Source organism: Apodemus sylvaticus, chromosome 12 (assembly GCF_947179515.1).
Source record: "Apodemus sylvaticus chromosome 12, mApoSyl1.1, whole genome shotgun sequence".
Taxonomy (NCBI): domain Eukaryota; kingdom Metazoa; phylum Chordata; class Mammalia; order Rodentia; family Muridae; genus Apodemus; species Apodemus sylvaticus.
Genome location: NC_067483.1, coordinates 85,344,040 through 85,362,015, shown reverse-complemented (window position 1 = coordinate 85,362,015; position 17,976 = coordinate 85,344,040). Strand labels below are relative to the sequence as shown.

General features: G+C 40.8%; 1 protein-coding gene across 2 annotated transcripts in view; it reads right to left on the bottom strand.

The window, feature by feature from the left end:
* Positions 1-17,976, bottom strand: part of LOC127697237 (cation channel sperm-associated auxiliary subunit epsilon-like) — a 94,842-nt gene that overhangs the window by 18,032 nt on the left and 58,834 nt on the right. For both annotated transcript variants that reach the window (XM_052200231.1, XM_052200230.1), the window contains one exon: positions 949-999. In XM_052200231.1, the coding sequence (XP_052056191.1) occupies positions 949-999 (51 nt within the window). The remainder of the gene's footprint in view (positions 1-948; positions 1,000-17,976) is intronic.

Below are 17,976 nucleotides of genomic sequence, written 5' to 3'. Positions count from 1 at the left end.
CTGTTTGCCACTGAGTTTGCTAGTCCAGCTTGTCTGCAAGATTCTCTTGTTGCCTCTCACAGTCTCACTGTCAACACACTGGAATTTAAGAAGGATGCTTCAGCGCTTGGATTTCTGTGGGTTTGGGACTTTTCCCACTGAGCTATCTTTCTGGGCCCTACAAGTGTATTTTACAACCCCAGTTATTCCCTATTTTTAATTTATTCCTATAATAGAATTCTTCTCTTCTGTGAACTCAGGAGATACGTCAATGTTTTTTAAAGATTTATTTAGTTATTTTATGTATGAGTACACTGTAGCTATCCAGATGGTTGTGAGCCTTCATGTGGTTATTGGGAATTGAATTTCGGACCTCTACTAGCTCCAGCCAGCCCCACTGCTCTACAGTTAAACCCTGCTTCCTCAGTCCCTGCTCATTGCAGCCCAAAGATTTTTTTTTATTATTATAAATAAGTACACTGTAGCTGCCTTCAGACACACCAGAAGAAAGCGTCAGATCTCATTACGGATGGGCGTGAGCCAACATGTGGTTGCTGGGATTTGAACTCAGGACCTCTGGAAGAGCAGTCAGTGCTCTTAACTGCCGAGCCATCTCTCCAGCCTGGGACATTTCAATTTTAAGTAGGTTCATTATACAGTCATATAGAGAACAGAGGTGGGAAACAAAGCCTCTTATTTGTCTATCTGCAATCAGAAGGAACAGATAGGGTATTTGAGACTAACTGATACTTGCTCCCTATACCCAATTCAGTCAGTGAGGATAATGCTAAATGTGTCTCAGACATGTTTCAGACAAGGTTAAAGGTCATCTCTACAGTCTTTTCTTTTTTTAAACATTTTAAAACAGTGTTTAAATAAGTATGCCAGTAGTGTTACAAACACCAAGTACCAGCTGAGTATAAACTGCTATCTGCACGATACACATGTTATGTTAGAAGTATTTCTTACTTGTCAATCACATAAGAAAAATCACGACGTTGACATCCGCTCCTATTAAATCTACAACATAAAACATAATGTAGTTGTAAGGTTATTACTTGTGCATTTGCACAAACATTTCATCACTAAACTCAATAGTTCTTAAACTGGAGATGCTTATGTAATTCATTCACTAGATCAAAGTCTCTGGGATGAGTTTGTGGTCTTTGCAATGCCTTTTTTTTTTTTTTAATCAGTATTACAAAGGTTTCTGATTTTCCTCTTATGTTTTGTATACACTTATTAAAATTTTGTAAGAAAGAAAGGGAGAAGGGAACACTTGTTCACAAACTGCAATGATTTGTCTGTGGGAATGACAAGCACGAGAGGTCTATTATACGACATGGTGACCACAGTCAGTCATAGATTGAGTTTTTGAAGCCAACAGTAAAGGCAACACACAATGGCTGTCCACTTGGCTACATTTGAAATTCATTAACATCCTACCACATGCACACAATGTAGGGACACAGCTGTGAGGAATTTTGCTTAATTTGAAATGGAAAGATCTACTGCTAATTTGGATCTTTGAGATAGGAAGATGCATCTTTAATCCAGATCTTGAGGTGGGAAAATATATCTTTAATCCAGATCTTTTGAGGTGGAATGAACCACCTCTAGTCTGGGCCATGCCTTCTTTGGAAGCTTATGTAAGAAAAGGGAAGGTGGGAGCTACTGCTCTTTGCCTGCTTGCTTTTGCCTCACTAGCAAGTCCAATCCTTCACTGGTGTTGGCCCCTACTTCTTCAGGATTCCAGCATGTGCTGAAGACCTGTGTCATGGACTGAACAACTCCTGGATTTCGTAGACTTTCTCTGCATAGGCAGCTATTTTTGGATTAGCTGGACTCACAGACTTTAAGTCATTCTAATAAATCCTCTTTCTTTCTCTATATAAATTCATTCTATAAATTCTGTTACTCTAGAGAATGCTGACCAATACATCTGCTAACACACTGCTGAAAAGTTCTTACCACAGTGTGATAACTATAATAAGTGTGATAAAGTTTAATTAGCTATGTTGAATCATTCCATAATGACATCAAAACATCATAGTGTACTCAGAAAATACACTTTCTCTAGTATAGAGTAAAACCCAAAACAGAAAACAGCAAATCTTGGAGAGGGTGCGAGGAAATTGGGACCCCATACATAGGTGGCCGCACTGCATCCATGGTGTGACCATTGTGGAGAATAGTTTGATACTTAGTCAATAAATTAAAGCTCAGATTGACCATTCTATAGTACATACCTGAATCAATCCAAAGTATGTTTCAATAAAAACAAGTATGCAAATATTTACAAAACCCTAAAGGCAGAGTCTCGTCCCTAGCACTGTAACAGAATACCAGCTTCAGATTCCCCACCCCCAATGTCTCCTATGGATCCCACAGACTCTATCCTCCTAACCCCCCTTTCCCTCATCACTACTTGCCAGCCTCCATCACTAGCAGGCATGCCCTTTGAATACACCAGGTGAACAGACCAGAAAAACAGGCAATACCCAGCCATCACACTCTCCAATAAACCCCAATAGGAGAAACCAAAAAAACAAACACCCACCCAACAGAGACAAACTCACAAACGGTCACCTAGAACTACAATTGCCCCAAACCGAGATGTCTAGATGCCAGCAAAAGAAGACAATCAATAGTCGTCAGGGCAGTGTCTCCAGATCTCAGTCATCCTACTACAGCAGGCCCTGAATATTCCAACATAGCCGAAGCACAAGGAAAAGACATGAAAGCCCACTGCATGAAGATGGTAGAGGTCTTCAACTTGGAAATGAATGAGCCCAACAGAGAAATCCAGAAAAACTGGAGAAAAAGAATATATTATTTCTCTCTCTCTCTCTCTCTCTCTCTCTCTCTCTCTCTCTGGATTTTTTTTTTTCCGAGATAGGGTTTCTCTGTATAGCCTAGGCTGTCCTGGAACTCACTCTGTAGACCAAGCTGGCCTCAAACTCAGAAATCCACCTGCCTCTGCTTCCCAGATAGCTGGGAACAGGCGTGCTCCACCACCGCCCAGCTAAGAATACATCTCTTAAAGAAAACTATGAAAGTAGAAACAGTTGAAGGAAATGAATAAAACTGTTGAATACCTAAAGATGGAAATAAAAGCAATACAAACTGAGAAAATTCTGGAAATTAAAAATTAAAAATTTGAGCTGTAACCACAGAGGCAAGCTGCACCAATGAGATACAAGAGATGGAAGACAGAACCTCAGGCATTAAAGATGCAGTAGAAGAAATGAATACAGCGGTGAAAGAAAATGTTAAATCTAAAAAAGTTCTGACATAAAACATCCAGGAAATCTGGGATGCTATGAAAAGACCAAAAACCCAAGAATAATAGGAATAAAAGGAAAGAGAATAATCCCAGATCAAATAAATGCCTTAAAAAAAATTCAACAAAATCACAGAAGAAAGTTTTCCAAATAAGGAGATGCCTATAAAGGTATAAGAAGCCTACAGAACACCAAATATATTGGACCAGAAAAGAAAGTTTTCTCACCACATAATAGTCAAAACATTAAACATACAGAACAAAGAAAGACTATTAAAAGCTGCAAGTGAAAAAGGCCAAGTATCATATAAAAGCGCACTTATTATAATTATACCTGACTTCTCAATGGAGACTCCTACAAAAGCTAAGAGACCAGAGAGCCCAGACTACTATGTCCAGCCACAAACTTTCAATCGCCATAGTCAGAGAAGATAAGATATTCTACAATAAAGTCAAACATAAACAAAATCCATCTACAAATCCAGCCCTATAGAAGGTGCTAGAAGGAAAATTCCAACCTAATGAGGTTAACTACACCCATGAAAACACAGCAGGCAGACAATTTTACAGTAGTAAAACCAAAATAAGGGAAGCAAGGGTACACACACACATACTTCACTACCTGTCCCATCATCATCATCAACAACAACAAAATAATAGGAACCAACAATCACTGATCTCTCTAAATGTCAAAGGCATTAATTCTCTAATATTAAGGCACAGACTAACAGAATGAATGTGAAAACAGGATTTATCCTTCTGCTGCATCCAAGAAACATACCTCAGCATTAAGATAAAGTTGGAAAAAGATATTCCAAGCAAATGGACTTAAGAATCAAGCCGATTTTAATATCTAACAAAATAGACTTCAAACCAAAATTAATCAAAAATGATGGGGAAGGACAATACATACTCAAAGGGAAAATCCACCAAGAGGACATTTCAACTCTTAACAGCTGTGCCTCAATACCCAAAGCACCCAAGTTTAATAGAAGAAACACTGCTACAGCTTAAATCACACACTGATCCTCATACTCTTAGAGAGGGAGATTTCAATACTCAACTCTTATTACTGGACAGGTTATCCAGTCCAAAACCAGACAGAAAAATACTGGAGCTAACAGACGTTATAAACCAAATGGACCAAGAGATAGTTACAGAATATTTTACCCAAACAAAAAAGAATAGACCTTCTTCTTAGAAGCTCATGGAACTTGCTCCAAAGTGACCACATACTCAATCACAAAGCAAGTCTCAAGAGATATAGGGAAATTAAAATAACACCCTACATCCTATCAGACCACTATGGCTTAAAACTGAATTTCAGCAACAACAGAAAGCTTACAAACGCAGGGAACTGGAACAAATAAATGTAAAATGGGTCAAGAGAAGAATAAACTAAAAACTCTATAGAATGCAATGAAAATGGATGTTCAGGATACCCAAACTCATGGGGCACAAGGAATGTGGTGAAAACGGAAAAGTTCGTAGCACTAGGCGAGACAGGCACACTAGCAACTTAACAGCATGCCCCAAAGCGCCAGAACCAAAAAACATAAGCTCACCCAAGAGGGGCAGACAGCAGGAAACCATCAATCTGTTGGTTAAAATCAATAAAAACTGAAAAAAAAATCAGAAATATTAAACAAATCATTGGATCTTTGAAAAAAATTAATAATATAGACAAATCCTTATCCAAACTAACTAAAAGAATATCCAAATTAACAACATCGGAATGAAAAAGGTGGATAAAGCAACAGGCATGGAGAAAATTCAAAGAATCATCATTAGGTTATACTTCAAAACTCTCTACTCCACCACATTGGAAAATCTAAAAGAAATGGATAATTTTCTTGATATACCTATCACTTACCAAAGTTAAATCAAGATTAGATAAATAATTTAAATATACTTGTTGCTGCGGACTGTCCTGTGGGCAGGGGATCATGACCTAGGGAAAAATCAGCCTTTGGTTCTCAGGAAAGGCATAGGTTTGGTGACAAATAGAAACAAACACAGAGGTGGCTTGGATCTGAATGTATGTAGGAGCTCTGTAGTAAGGGTATTACCATTTCAAAAGATGAATCCAGTGAAGCAGGCATAATTATCATAACCATTTGTCACAAGGAAATGTAAAATCAATCAGGTATAATGTTTCCCATGTAACAGATTTAGAGGATCAATCACAGATGACATCAATCTTCCTCATTAGAATAAAGAGTCACTTGTAGTTAACAGCAAACCTTCAAAAAGAGTTTCTTATACCCCCTAGGTTCTAATGAGTTTCCCTGAGTAATCCTTATCTAACATCTAGCTTTCATCTTGTAAAAACTTTTTGAAATTCAATTTAAAATTTATACTTAATCAATGCTTTTCATACCACAGTGTCAGAGCCACTCTCATCTACACATGCATAGCCATATAAATTTGCATGCTGTTGGGAGGTTGTAATTATGTAAATGACTATGAGGCAAAGCATTGCAGTTCTTAGAAAAGGGTTTGCAGCCAGTGACTCTACTTCAAAGAATGGATTACCAGCCTGGGCTATTAGGATCATCCTATGAAAGAGGAAATTGAGAGTAAAACAAACTGCCTTGAGAACTACAGCTCAGAATTATCCTCTAGCTAGAGAGTTCCACAACCATTCCCAGGAGACCTCCTCCCTTTGGAGTTTAGCGCCTCAGCCTGTGGAACTTGTCACACAGAATCCACTGGAGTTGATGTGGCAACTTATCATTCCCAATAAAATAGAAGGAGTCAATAAAACTCTCCCAAACTCTTCAGCTTGATATGGAAAAACAAAAAGCCCAGGGTAACTAGAGCAATCCTGAACAATAAGGCAAAGCCCAGGGCCAGATGGTTATAATTCAGACTTCTACCAGACCTTCAAAGAAGAGTTAGCATCAATTCTCTTCAAATTACTCCATAATAGAGAAACAAAAGGAACATTGCACAATTCGTTTTGTAAGACCAGTTACTCTGATTCTCAAACCACCTAAAACTCAATGAGGAAAAATAATTACATGCCAACTTTCCTTATGAACATACATGTAAAAACATTCAATAATAAAATATTTGCAAAGTGAATGAAAGAATGCTTCAAAGAGATCATTCACTATGATCAAGTAGGCTTCATTTCAGAGATGCGGGGATGGCTCAGTAAAATAAATAAATAAATAAATCAGTAAATATAATTTGCCATATAAAAACACTGAAAGGTGAGGCTGGAGTGATGGCTCAGTGGTTAAGAGCACTGACTGCTCTTCCAGAGGTCCTGAGTTCAATTCCCAGCAACCACATAGTGACTCACAACCATCTGTAATGGGATCTAATGTACTCTTCCAGTGTGTCTGAAGACAGCTAGAGTATACTCATATAAATAAAAACACATTTTTAAAAAGACACTGAAAGGAAAACAAAAAACAAAAAACACACAGGACTACTTTATTAGATGCACTGAAGGCCTTTGACAAAATCACCATAAAAGTACTGGAGTGATTAGGGATATAAAGGTCATACCTAAACACAATAAAGGCAATTTACAGCAAGCCTGTAGCCAATACCAAATGAGATGAGGAAAACTCACAAAGTCCCTGCTAAAATTAGGAACCAGACAAGGCTCTTCATGGTCTCCACATCTATTCAATAAAGCACTTCAAGTTCTAGGAGGAGCAATCCGACAACTAAAGGAGGTCAAGGGGATACAAATTGAAAAGGAAGAAGTCAAAGTATCATTATCTGCCGATGGTACAATAGTATGAATAAGTGTCCCCCAAAATCCTGCCAGGCGCTCCTATAGCTGAGAAATATTTTCAGTGAAGTGGCTGGCTACAAGATTAATGAAGAAACAAAACAAAACAAACAAACCAAAAAACCAGTAGCCTTCCTATATACAAATGACAAATGGACTGAGAAAGAAAGCAGGGAAGCAACACCCTTCACAACAGCCTCGAGTAATAAAATGTTTTAGGGTAACTCTAACCAAGCAAGTAACAGACTTGTATGATGAAAACTTCATCTTTGAAGAATGAAACTTGAGAGGATATCAGAAGATGAAAAGATCTCATATGCTCATGGATCAGTAGAATTAACATAGTAAAACTGGCCATCCTACCTAAGGTAATCTACAGATTTAATGAAATCTTCAACAAGATTCTAACACAATTCTTCACAGACCTTGAGAAGACAATTTTCAAGTTTATATGCAAAGTCAAAAAGCCCAGGGTAGCTAAAACAATTCTGAAAAATAAAAGAACTGGTGGAGTGTTGTGGATAGCCCTGGGCTTGTATTTTGATGCTAATTCTACTCCTCAGAGGGGCTGCAGATGAGGAGTTGTCTTGTGAACCTTCTCTGTACCTTATCTTTTCAAATAAAGACTTGAGCCAATGATTGGGCAGGAGAACGTGGGAGGAGCTGAGAGTCTGGGGGAGGAGCGACTGGAGATCAACTGAGAGGCAGCAGAGAGAGAGAAGCTTGTGGCCTGGAGAAACCACAAGTTAGATGGGATAATACAGATGGAATAGAGCAGGGTAGTGGGAGATCTGCCCAATCTAGGCTTGAGCTTGTTTTGTTAACTGATTGAGTTGAGCTTTCTTTTACCAGGGAATTGGGCTGGAAACAAAGTAGCAACAGTGGAGGTATCACCATTCCCAATTTTTAGATTTTGTGTGTGTGTGTGTGTGTGTGTGTGTGTGTGTAATATATATTATATATATTATGTATATATATATATATATATACATACATTGATCAATGGAATTGAACTGAAGCCCAGACATAAACCCAAACACATATGGAGTCCTGAATTTTGATAAAGCAGCAAGAAACACACACTGGAAAAATAAAATACAGTTTTTAAAAAATGGTGCTGGTCTAACTGGATGTCTGCATGTAGAACAATAAAAATGGATTCATATCGATCACCCTGCACAGATGATTTCATAATGAGCATGCTAGTTTGAGGCTGGTGTTATCACCCAATGATTACCATGCCACGCCCCATTTTTTTAAAAGTTATTATAATGTTTTAGAAAATATTTAATCTCAATTAGTGATTTTTACTCTGTCTTTGATCATTCAGTTCCCAGACAAAAGACACACAACTTTTATTACTATTACTATTATTATTATTATCATCATTATTATTTGGTCTTTTTCAAGATAGGGTTTCTCTGTATAGCCCTGGCTGTCCTGGAACTCACTCTGTAGACCAGGCTGGCCTCAAACTCAGAAATCCACCTGCTTCTGCCTCCCAAGTGCTGGGATTACAGGTGTGTGCCACCACTGCCCGGCTAACTTTTATTATTTTAATAAGTCTTAATCAGCACTAGAGCTGGGCAGGTAACTACCCTGAATGCTATCAGAATCTATTTCCTAATCAATAACACCAAGTTATAATATGCTATGTTCCATCTGGGCAGCTCCGAACTCTAATTGGCCAGTCCTCATGGTGATGTTTCAGTGATTCACCCACCCCATGGCAGATTCATCCTCTCTTCACCTTCTCTCTCCTCATCATAGTTCTCCTCAGACCTCAAGCCCTGGAACCCCAAACCTGCCTGCTTCAATTCTGCCCAGCTATAGGCCATAGGTATCATTAGTCACCAGTCAGGGATGACTTGGGGGGCAAGTCACATAATGTCACTTGGGTCTATGCATGGATTCTCTCATTTCTAGGGGTAATCAGGCCCTGGGCCAGTATTTACCATTACAATACATAGTAAAAAACAAAACCTCAACAGTCCTCCCCTTTTAAACCAATAAAAGGCTTTCTTTCAGACATAAGTTGAATACAACTATAACAATTATGAAAACTAAAATGTATGATATGCACTTAACATGTCCAGTCCATTTGGCAACTTAGATAATTTGTATATAAATCATTTTCAATCTTAATTTGTATTATTAACCTAAAAACATCTTTGTAGACCTAGAACAACTTCTTCAATCCTAAACAATTTAAGTTTATATTCAGACTGTGACTATCTACTCTTCAACTCCATCAGAGACCTGAGAAGGAATCCTGAATATGCAGGAGGCACAGGGACTCAGCTTCTAAAAATTATAGAAATGTTAGAGACAGCTGATCATTTGGACAGGCCCCAATATTTTCTGTAACATTTGGAACATCCATTTTCAGCGTTCTGTCCCAGGACACCTGACAGACGTTATGTGAAGCAAGAATTGTGGCAGAGCTTGGCAGTCAACCATTCTGGGTCTATTTGTCTTTTTTGGACAGCATTTTGTCTCCAGATAGTTAGGGCACTGTCTTTGCCCAGTATCTACTTTGCCACTGTAACTCCATGTGGAGCGATTGATGCTCACTATCTTCTTTGCAGTGGAATGAGGTACTGTCAGGAACAGACCTGTTTTATAGTCAAAAGATCTTTTAATAATGAAATAATCTTAAATGCCATATTCTGTGGATCTCTGAGGTGTTGAAGACCATCTATTTACTTATAGCACATCTAAATTGTGCTATAACATTATTTATTCTTAGCATTTATTATCTGAGTAACATTTAAAGCATTCTATTTTAGTTCACTAAATTAGTATCTAAGATGACCGTGAGCTTGACTATTAACTTGCATTACTTATTTTAAGCAGTTTGTAATGCAGTCATTAAAAGGACTGTGGTTAAGCCTTGTATTTTAAAATGAGTTGTATATGCATAATATCTATATAAGAATGGAACAATATACACACACATACACACACATGTATACATGATATTGCAACAAAATTAATCTTACATTTTGCATGAATATACAAAGATTTATGTCCCTTCCCCCACAGCATTGAGCTGGCTGGCAGCCCCCACTCTTCCGCTGGTGTTATTTCAGGCCTATTCAAGCTGTGACATTCCTGGCCTGCGGCCTCCACCCTTCCCCAGGTGTTATCTCGGGCCCTTGGGAACAATACAGCCACTTTCACCTTAACTACCAAGGCTGCCTCAGGGCAGTCTCACCTGGAGACCAGCAGAAACCTGTGTGACTGGAAGCAGGCAACCCGCTGAGAAGAAGATCCAAGGAATTCGCGGCCATTTGGGGGCAGGTTGGTTTTCTAAAGACTATATATATTGGCTAAATAATAGTAAAGTCAGTCTCTATGGGCAACTGTCCTCTTGACTCATTTCTCTTTCGTCCCCTTCCCATCACCCCCAGAATTCTCTTCCAGGGATCCGGTTTGCATGTGGCCACGGGCGTCTACAGATTTATATCACTGAAAGTCTAAACCCATGCCCTGTTGTAACAACATTAATCTTAAATTTTGTGTCACTATACAAAGATTTATACCAGCAAAAACCTTAAACCTGTAACCATATATCAACTTTTATAACAATATAACAAAATGTAACCTCAGTTTTGCATCAGAATATAAAGATTTCTACCAATGTAAGATTATTTGTATAAAATGATTGTTTGTTTGTTTGTTTTAAGAGCAGACTCAAGCGCTGTCCCTTCTCTCTGACTCTATTTCCAGGCCCTTTCTTCCTCTCTACTCCCTCCCTCTCTCCACATGTTCCTGGCTGGTCTCCCGTCTTCTCTCTCTGTCTCTGTCTTTCTCTGCCTCTACTTCCTTCTCAATTGCTCTTCCCATGCCCCAAATAAACTGTATTCTATACTTAAAAAAAAGAGTAGCTTCAATAATCTACACTTATTTTTATACTTTCTCATAGTATTTCTATACCCCCCTTTTCTTTTCAATCCCCTTTCACTTACCTATGAAAGAAGGAAGGGCAGAGAAAAAGAAAGAAAAATCACCTGAATCTAAGCTCCTTAGTTTCCTCCCTGTAGTGGCTATTCCTGGTTGTCAACTTGACTATATTTGGAATGAACTACAGTCTAGAATTGGAAGGCTCACCTATGATCCTAATTTGGAGGCTCAGAGAGATAAGTTTCTGACCTGGATCTTGGTATGGAGATCTTGAAGCATAGTGGCTAAGACAAGGAGATCTCCGAGTTCAAGATGATTTGGGATTAAAGGCATGGATGCACACACCTTTAATCTGGGCCACACCCTATGATGGAGATATATAAGGACATTGGAAGAAGGAAGATTCTCTCTCACTCTTCCTTGCCTGCTTGCCTCGTGGGACTGAGAAACTGCTAGATCTTTGGACTTCCATCCACAGCTGCTGCTGACCATTGTTGGGGAGTTGGACTATAGACTGTAAGTCATCGACAAATTCCCTAACTATATGAAGACTATCCATACGTTCTGTGACTCTAGAGAACCCAAACTAATACAGAAGTTGGTACCAGGAGTGGTTCTAGAGGAGCAGAAGTATGTATCAAAAGATGGCCTACTAAAAAGGAGTTGGAGATGCCTGATATCCCTTGGCTTAGTGTTGATGAAGGGATTTTCAGGCTTAGGGAAATTGCAATGTTAGAGTGGATACGTTGTGTAAAACCTAATCCTCCACAGTGGGAAGGTCCAGAAGATATGCCCTTTACCACTCCTATAAGATACAAACTGGTGAGAGGGGCACCAGCACATTTAAAGAGTTTTGTTTTTGCCCTTTTCCTTGTGCCAGACCTTAGGGCTGGAGATGCTGCTGCTCAATTAGATGAATTAAATTCAATGGGTTTAACTGGGCCCCGGGTTAACAAGGGCTAGGTGGCAGCATTGAATCACCAGAGACAAGGTGATCGTAGTTATTATAATGGACAGCATAGACAAAACAATGTTTATAATGACATACCCCGTAATGGGCAGAGAGGTGGAACTTATAATGGTATGACTTGTTTAGACCTTTGATGCTGGCTAACCAATCATGGTGTTTCCAGGGATGAAATACATAGGAAACCTACTGCATATCTGTTTGATCTGTATAAGCAGAAAAATCCTCAAACAAATGATAGAAAGGCTGCATTGGATTGTGGCAAAAGGCAATCTAGGCCACTGAATCAATTTCCAGACTTGAGCTACTTTACAGATCCAGAATCCCTTGAATGAAGGGGTGGCCGGGTTCCCCCAAGGAAGGATCTTGATAAGACACCTAAAAGTTTTGCTGTTAGTCTTTCTCCAATTCTTCCCCAGAGGGACCTACGGCCTTTTACAAGGGTAACTGTACACTGGGGGAAAGGAAATAATCAGACTTTCTGGGGGCTATTGGATACTGGTTCTGAATTGACACTGATTCCAGGAGATCCCAAGAAACATTGTGGCCCTCCAGTTAGAATAGAGGCTTATGGAGGACAGGTGATTAATGGAGTTTTGACTGATGTGCGACTCACAGTAGGTCCAGTGGGTCCCCGAACACTTCCTGTGGTCATTTCCCCAGTTCCAGAATGTATAATTGGGATAGATATACTCAGAAATTGGCAGAATTCTCACATTGGTTCTCTGACCTGTGGAGTGAGGGCCATTATGGTTGGAAAGGCAAAATGGAAGCCTTTAGAGTTGCCTCTGCCAAAGAAAATAGTGAATCAAAAACAATATCGTATTCCTGGAGGAATTGCAGAAATTACTGCCGTAATCAAGGACTTGAAAGATGCAGGGGTGGTGGTTCCCACCACATCTCCCTTTAACTCTCCCATCTGGCCAATGCAGAAGACAGATGGATCATGGAGAATGACAGTTGACTATCAAAAATTAAATCAGGTAGTAACTCCAATTGCAGCTGCTGTACCAGATGTAGTTTCGTTACTTGAGCAAATTAACACATCTCCTGGAACCTGGTACGCAGCTGTTGACCTGGCAAATGCCTCCTTCTCATTACCTGTACATAAGGACCACCAGAAGCAATTTGCTTTCACTTGGCAAGGCCAGTAGTATACCTTTACAGTTTTGCCTCAAGGATATATTAACTCTCCTGCCCTGTGTCATAACTTAGTTAGAAGGGACCTTGATCGTTTGTCTCTTCCACAAAATATCACATTGGTGCACTATATTGATGATATTATGCTGACTGGACCAAGTGAGCAGGAAGTAGCAACCACTTGGAATTCATTGGTAACACATATGCGTATCAGAGGATGGGAAATAAATCCAACCAAGATTCAAGGACCATCTACTTCAGTGAAATTCTTAGGAGTACAGTGGTGTGGGGCATGCAGAGATATATTCTTTCTAAGGTGAAAGATAAGTTATTGCACCTGGCCCCTCCTACCACCAAGAAAGAAGCACAACGTTTAGTGGGTCTATTTGGATTCTAGAGACAGCACATTCCTCATTTAGGTGTGTTACTCAGGCCTATTTACCAAGTGACTCGGAAAGCTGCTAGCTTTGTGTGGGGCCCAGAACAGGAGAAGGCTCTTCAACAGGTCCAGGCTGCTCTGCAGGCTGCACTACCACTTGGACCATATGATCCAGCAGACCCAATGGTACTTGAGGTGTCAGTGGCAGATAGAGATGCTGTTTGGAGCCTGTGGCAGGCCCCTGTAGGTGAATCACAGAAGAGACCTTTGGGATTTTGGAGCAAAGCTCTACCATCATCTGCAGACAACTACTCTCCCTTTGAAAAATAGCTCTTGGCCTGCTATTGGGCCTTAGTGGAAACTGAACGTCTGACAATAGGACACCAAGTTACTATGCGACCTGAACTGCCCATCATGAGCTGGGTGTTATCAGACCCTCCAAGTCATAAAGTAGGGTGTGCACAACAGCAGTCTATTATCAAATGGAAGTGGTATATACGTGATCGGGCCAGAGCAGGTCCTGAAGGCACAAGCAAGTTACATGAAGAAGTTGCTCAGATGCCTATGGTTTCTACTCCTGTTACAATGCCATCTGCTGCCAAGCATGCACCTATAGCCTCATGGGGCATTCCCTATGACCAGTTGACTGAAGAAGAGAAGACTAGGACCTTTTTTACTGATGGCTCTGCACGTTATGCAGGCACCACCCAGAAGTGGACAGCTGCAGCATTACAACCCCTTTCTGGGACAACCCTGAAAGATACAGGTGAAGGAAAATCTTCACAGTGGGCAGAACTTCAGGCAGGACATATGGTATTACAGTTTGTTTGAAAGAAGAAATGGCCAGATGTACGATTGTTCACTGACTCATGGGCTGTAGCCAATGGATTGGCTGGATGGTCAGGGACGTGGAAGGATCACAATTGGAAAATTGGTGAGAAGACATCTAGGGAAGAAGTATGTGGATAGATTTCTCCAAATGGGCAAAGGATGTGAAGATATTTGTGTCCCATGTAAATGCTCACCAAAAGGTGACTTCAGCTGAGGAGGAGTTCAATAACCAAGTGGATAAGATGACCTGTTTTGTGGACAGTTGGCCTCTTTCCCCAGTCATCCCAGTTATTGCCCAGTGGGCACATGAACAAAGTGGCCATGGTGGCCGAGACAGAGTTTATGTTTGGGCTCAGCAACATGGACTTCCACTCACCAAGGCTGACCTGGCTACAGCTGCTGCTGAATGCCAGATCTGCCAACAGCAGAAACCAACACTGAGCTCCAGATATGGCACCATTCCTCAAGGTGACCAGCCAGCAACATGGTGGCAGGTTGACTATATTGGACCACTTCCCCTGTGGAAAGGACAGCGTTTTGTTCTTACTGGAGTAGATACTTATTCTGGTTATGGATTTGCCTTTCCTGCACGTAATGCTTCTGCCAAATCCACCATCCGTGTACTCACTAAATGCCTTATCTATCGTCATGGTATTCCACACAGTATTGCTTCTGACCAAGGAACTCATTTCACAGCCAGAGAAGTGCAACAGTGGGCCCACAATTATGGAATTCACTGGTCTTACCGTGTTCCCCATCATCCTGAAGCAGCTGGTCTGATAGAAAGATGGAATGGCCTTTTAAAGACACAATTACGGTGCCAATTAGGTGGCAACAGCATGGAGGGCTGGGGCAGAGTTCTTCAGAAGGCAGTATATGCTTTGAACCAGCGTTCACTATATGGTACAGTTTCTCCCATAGCCAGGATCCATGGGTCCAGGAATCAAGGGGTGGAAAAGGGACTAGTTCCACTCACTATCACTCCTAGTGACCCTCTAGGAAAATGTTTGCTTCCTGTCCCCACAAATTTAGGTTCTGCTGGCCTAGAAGTTTTGGTTCCAGAAGGGGGAGTGCTCCTACCAGGAGCCACAAGAAACATTCCATTGAACTGGAAGCTCAGACTTCCCTCTGGCCATTTTGGGCTTCTAATGCCCTTAAACCAACAGTCTAAGAAAGGAATAACAGTGTTAGGAGGGGTGATAGATCCAGATTACCATGGGGAAATTGGATTGCCTCTCCACAATGGAGGTAAGCAGGATTATGTGTGGAGTGCAGGAGATTCCCTAGGGCATCTCTTAGTACTACCATGTCCTGTGATTAAAATCAATGGGAAACTACAACAGCCTAATCCAAGCAGGATGACAAAGGACACAGACCTATCAGGAATGAAGGTATGGGTCAATCCTCCAGGAAAAGAGACAAGACCTGCTGAGGTGCTTGCCGAAGGTGAAGGAAATACAGAATGGGTAGCAGAGGAAGGTAGTTATAAATACAAGCTAAGGCCACGTAACCAGTTGCAGAAACGAGGATTATAAGTAATATGAATGCTTCTATCTTATTTTGTTAAAGATACATTTGTCTTTCTTCCAATCCCTTTAACATCAATTGGTGTTGAAACACTAAAAGAATGTTCCCAAGGGACATTTCCCCATTGTAAATTTACAAATGCATTTGCGAGTGTACGAGGAATAGTTATATCATGTTAGGCGTATTCACAATCTTGTTATTGTTTCATGAGGACATGAGATATTATTTGTGTCAAGTTGACAAGGGGTGGATTGTAGTGGCTATTCCTGGTTGTCAACTTGACTATATTTGGAATGAACTACAGTGTAGAATTGGAAGGCTCACCTATGATCCTAATTTGGAGGCTCAGAGAGATAAGTTTCTGACCTGGATCTTGGAGGCTCAGAGAGATAAGTTTCTGACCTGGATCTTGGTATGGAGATCTTGAAGCATAGTGGCTAAGACAAGGAGATCTCCGAGTTCAAGATCATTTAGGATTAAAGGCATGGATCTACACACCTTTAATCTGGGCCACACCCTCTGCTGGAGACCTACAGCCTTTAATCTGGGTTACACCCTCTGCTGGAGATATATAAGGACATTGGAAGAAGATTCTCTCTCACTCTTCCTTGCCTGCTTGCCTCGTGGGACTGAGAAACTGCTAGATCCTTGGAATTCCATCCACAGCTGCTGCTGACCATTGTTGGGGAGTTGGACTATAGACTGTAAGTCATCAACAAATTCCCTAACTATATAAAGACTATCCATATGTTCTGTGACTCTAGAAAACCCAAACTAATACACTCCCTGTCTAAGACCATAATTATGTATAATCATCCCTGAAGATAACAACATATATCTATAATGCAAAAAATAACCAACACCATCAACCCCAACTTAAGGGACTGCAACTTAAATTCAGAGATCTGCTTGTTTTAGCTCAGACCCTGTGCTGTGCCTGCAAGACTAAGCTGATATCCTTGTCCTCGGCTCAGAGCTGCACTTTAGCAGCTCGCCTGAGTAGCCCAGGTTGGCTGGCGGTTCAGCCTACTGCTGTAGCTCAAGGACTCTGCCATCTGGCATGCTGTCAGATTTGGGGGGTGGGTGCATCTGTGTCTTAGTTTATGCTGCGAATCCCTGGAATCATGTTTGCCAAACCAACATGCATTTTTAGCTCAGCGAAAACCCAATGTTGCTAAGGTACCATTCCCTGCACCCCTACCATTCCTAGACTGAAAGGGACAGCATGTGTTTTTGTTTTGTATGCAGGAAGCTGAAATCAATTTTGTTAAAAATGAGTTCTTGCCACACATTGGGTACCAATATGTTGTAGAAAATATTTAATCCCAATCGGGGCTTTTTAACCTGCCTTGATCATTCAGTTCACAGATAAAAGACACCCAACCTTTATTGTTATAATAAGCCTTAATCAACGCTAGAGCTGGGCAGATATCTGCCCTCTCTGTTATTATAATCTATTTCCCTATCAATAAAGCCCAAAATATAATTTTCCATATGCCATCTGAGCAGCTCCTAACTCTGATTGGCTAGCACTCACAGTCATGTTTTTATGACTCACCTACACCATGGTATCTTCCTCCTGTTTCCACTTCCTCTCTCCTCCTCTTGGTTCCCCAGACCCCGCGCCCAGGAACTGCAAACCCTGTGTCTTAGTCAGGGTTTCATTGCTGTGGAGAGACACCTTGACAAAGGCAACTCTCATAAAGGATAATATTTCATTGAGGCTGTCTTATAGGTTCAGAGGTTCAGTCCATCATCATCAAGGTGGGAGCATGGCAGCTTCCAGGCAGGCATGGCGCAGGAGGAGCTGAGAGTTCTATGTCTTCATCCAAAGGTAGCCAGGAACAAACCACTTATCCTTAAGCAGCTAAAAGGGTCTCTAAGCCCACACCCACAGTGACACACTTCCTCCAATAAGGCCACACCTACTACAACAAGGCCACACTTCCTAATACTGCCATTCCCTGGCCCAAGAATATTCAAATCACCACATTCCACTCCCCTATAGGCTTGTTCAAACACATGAGTCTATGAGGGCCACACCTAGCCATAGTATGATGCAAAATACATTTAGTCCAACTTCAAAAGTCCCTATAGTCCATAGCAGCCTCTGAGATCCACACATGATATGTGCTCCTCCAATAGGCTTTTGCCACTTCTCCAGCTCTGTCCTCGGTAGTATCCTAGGCTCTGGTTGACTCCACACCACTGCT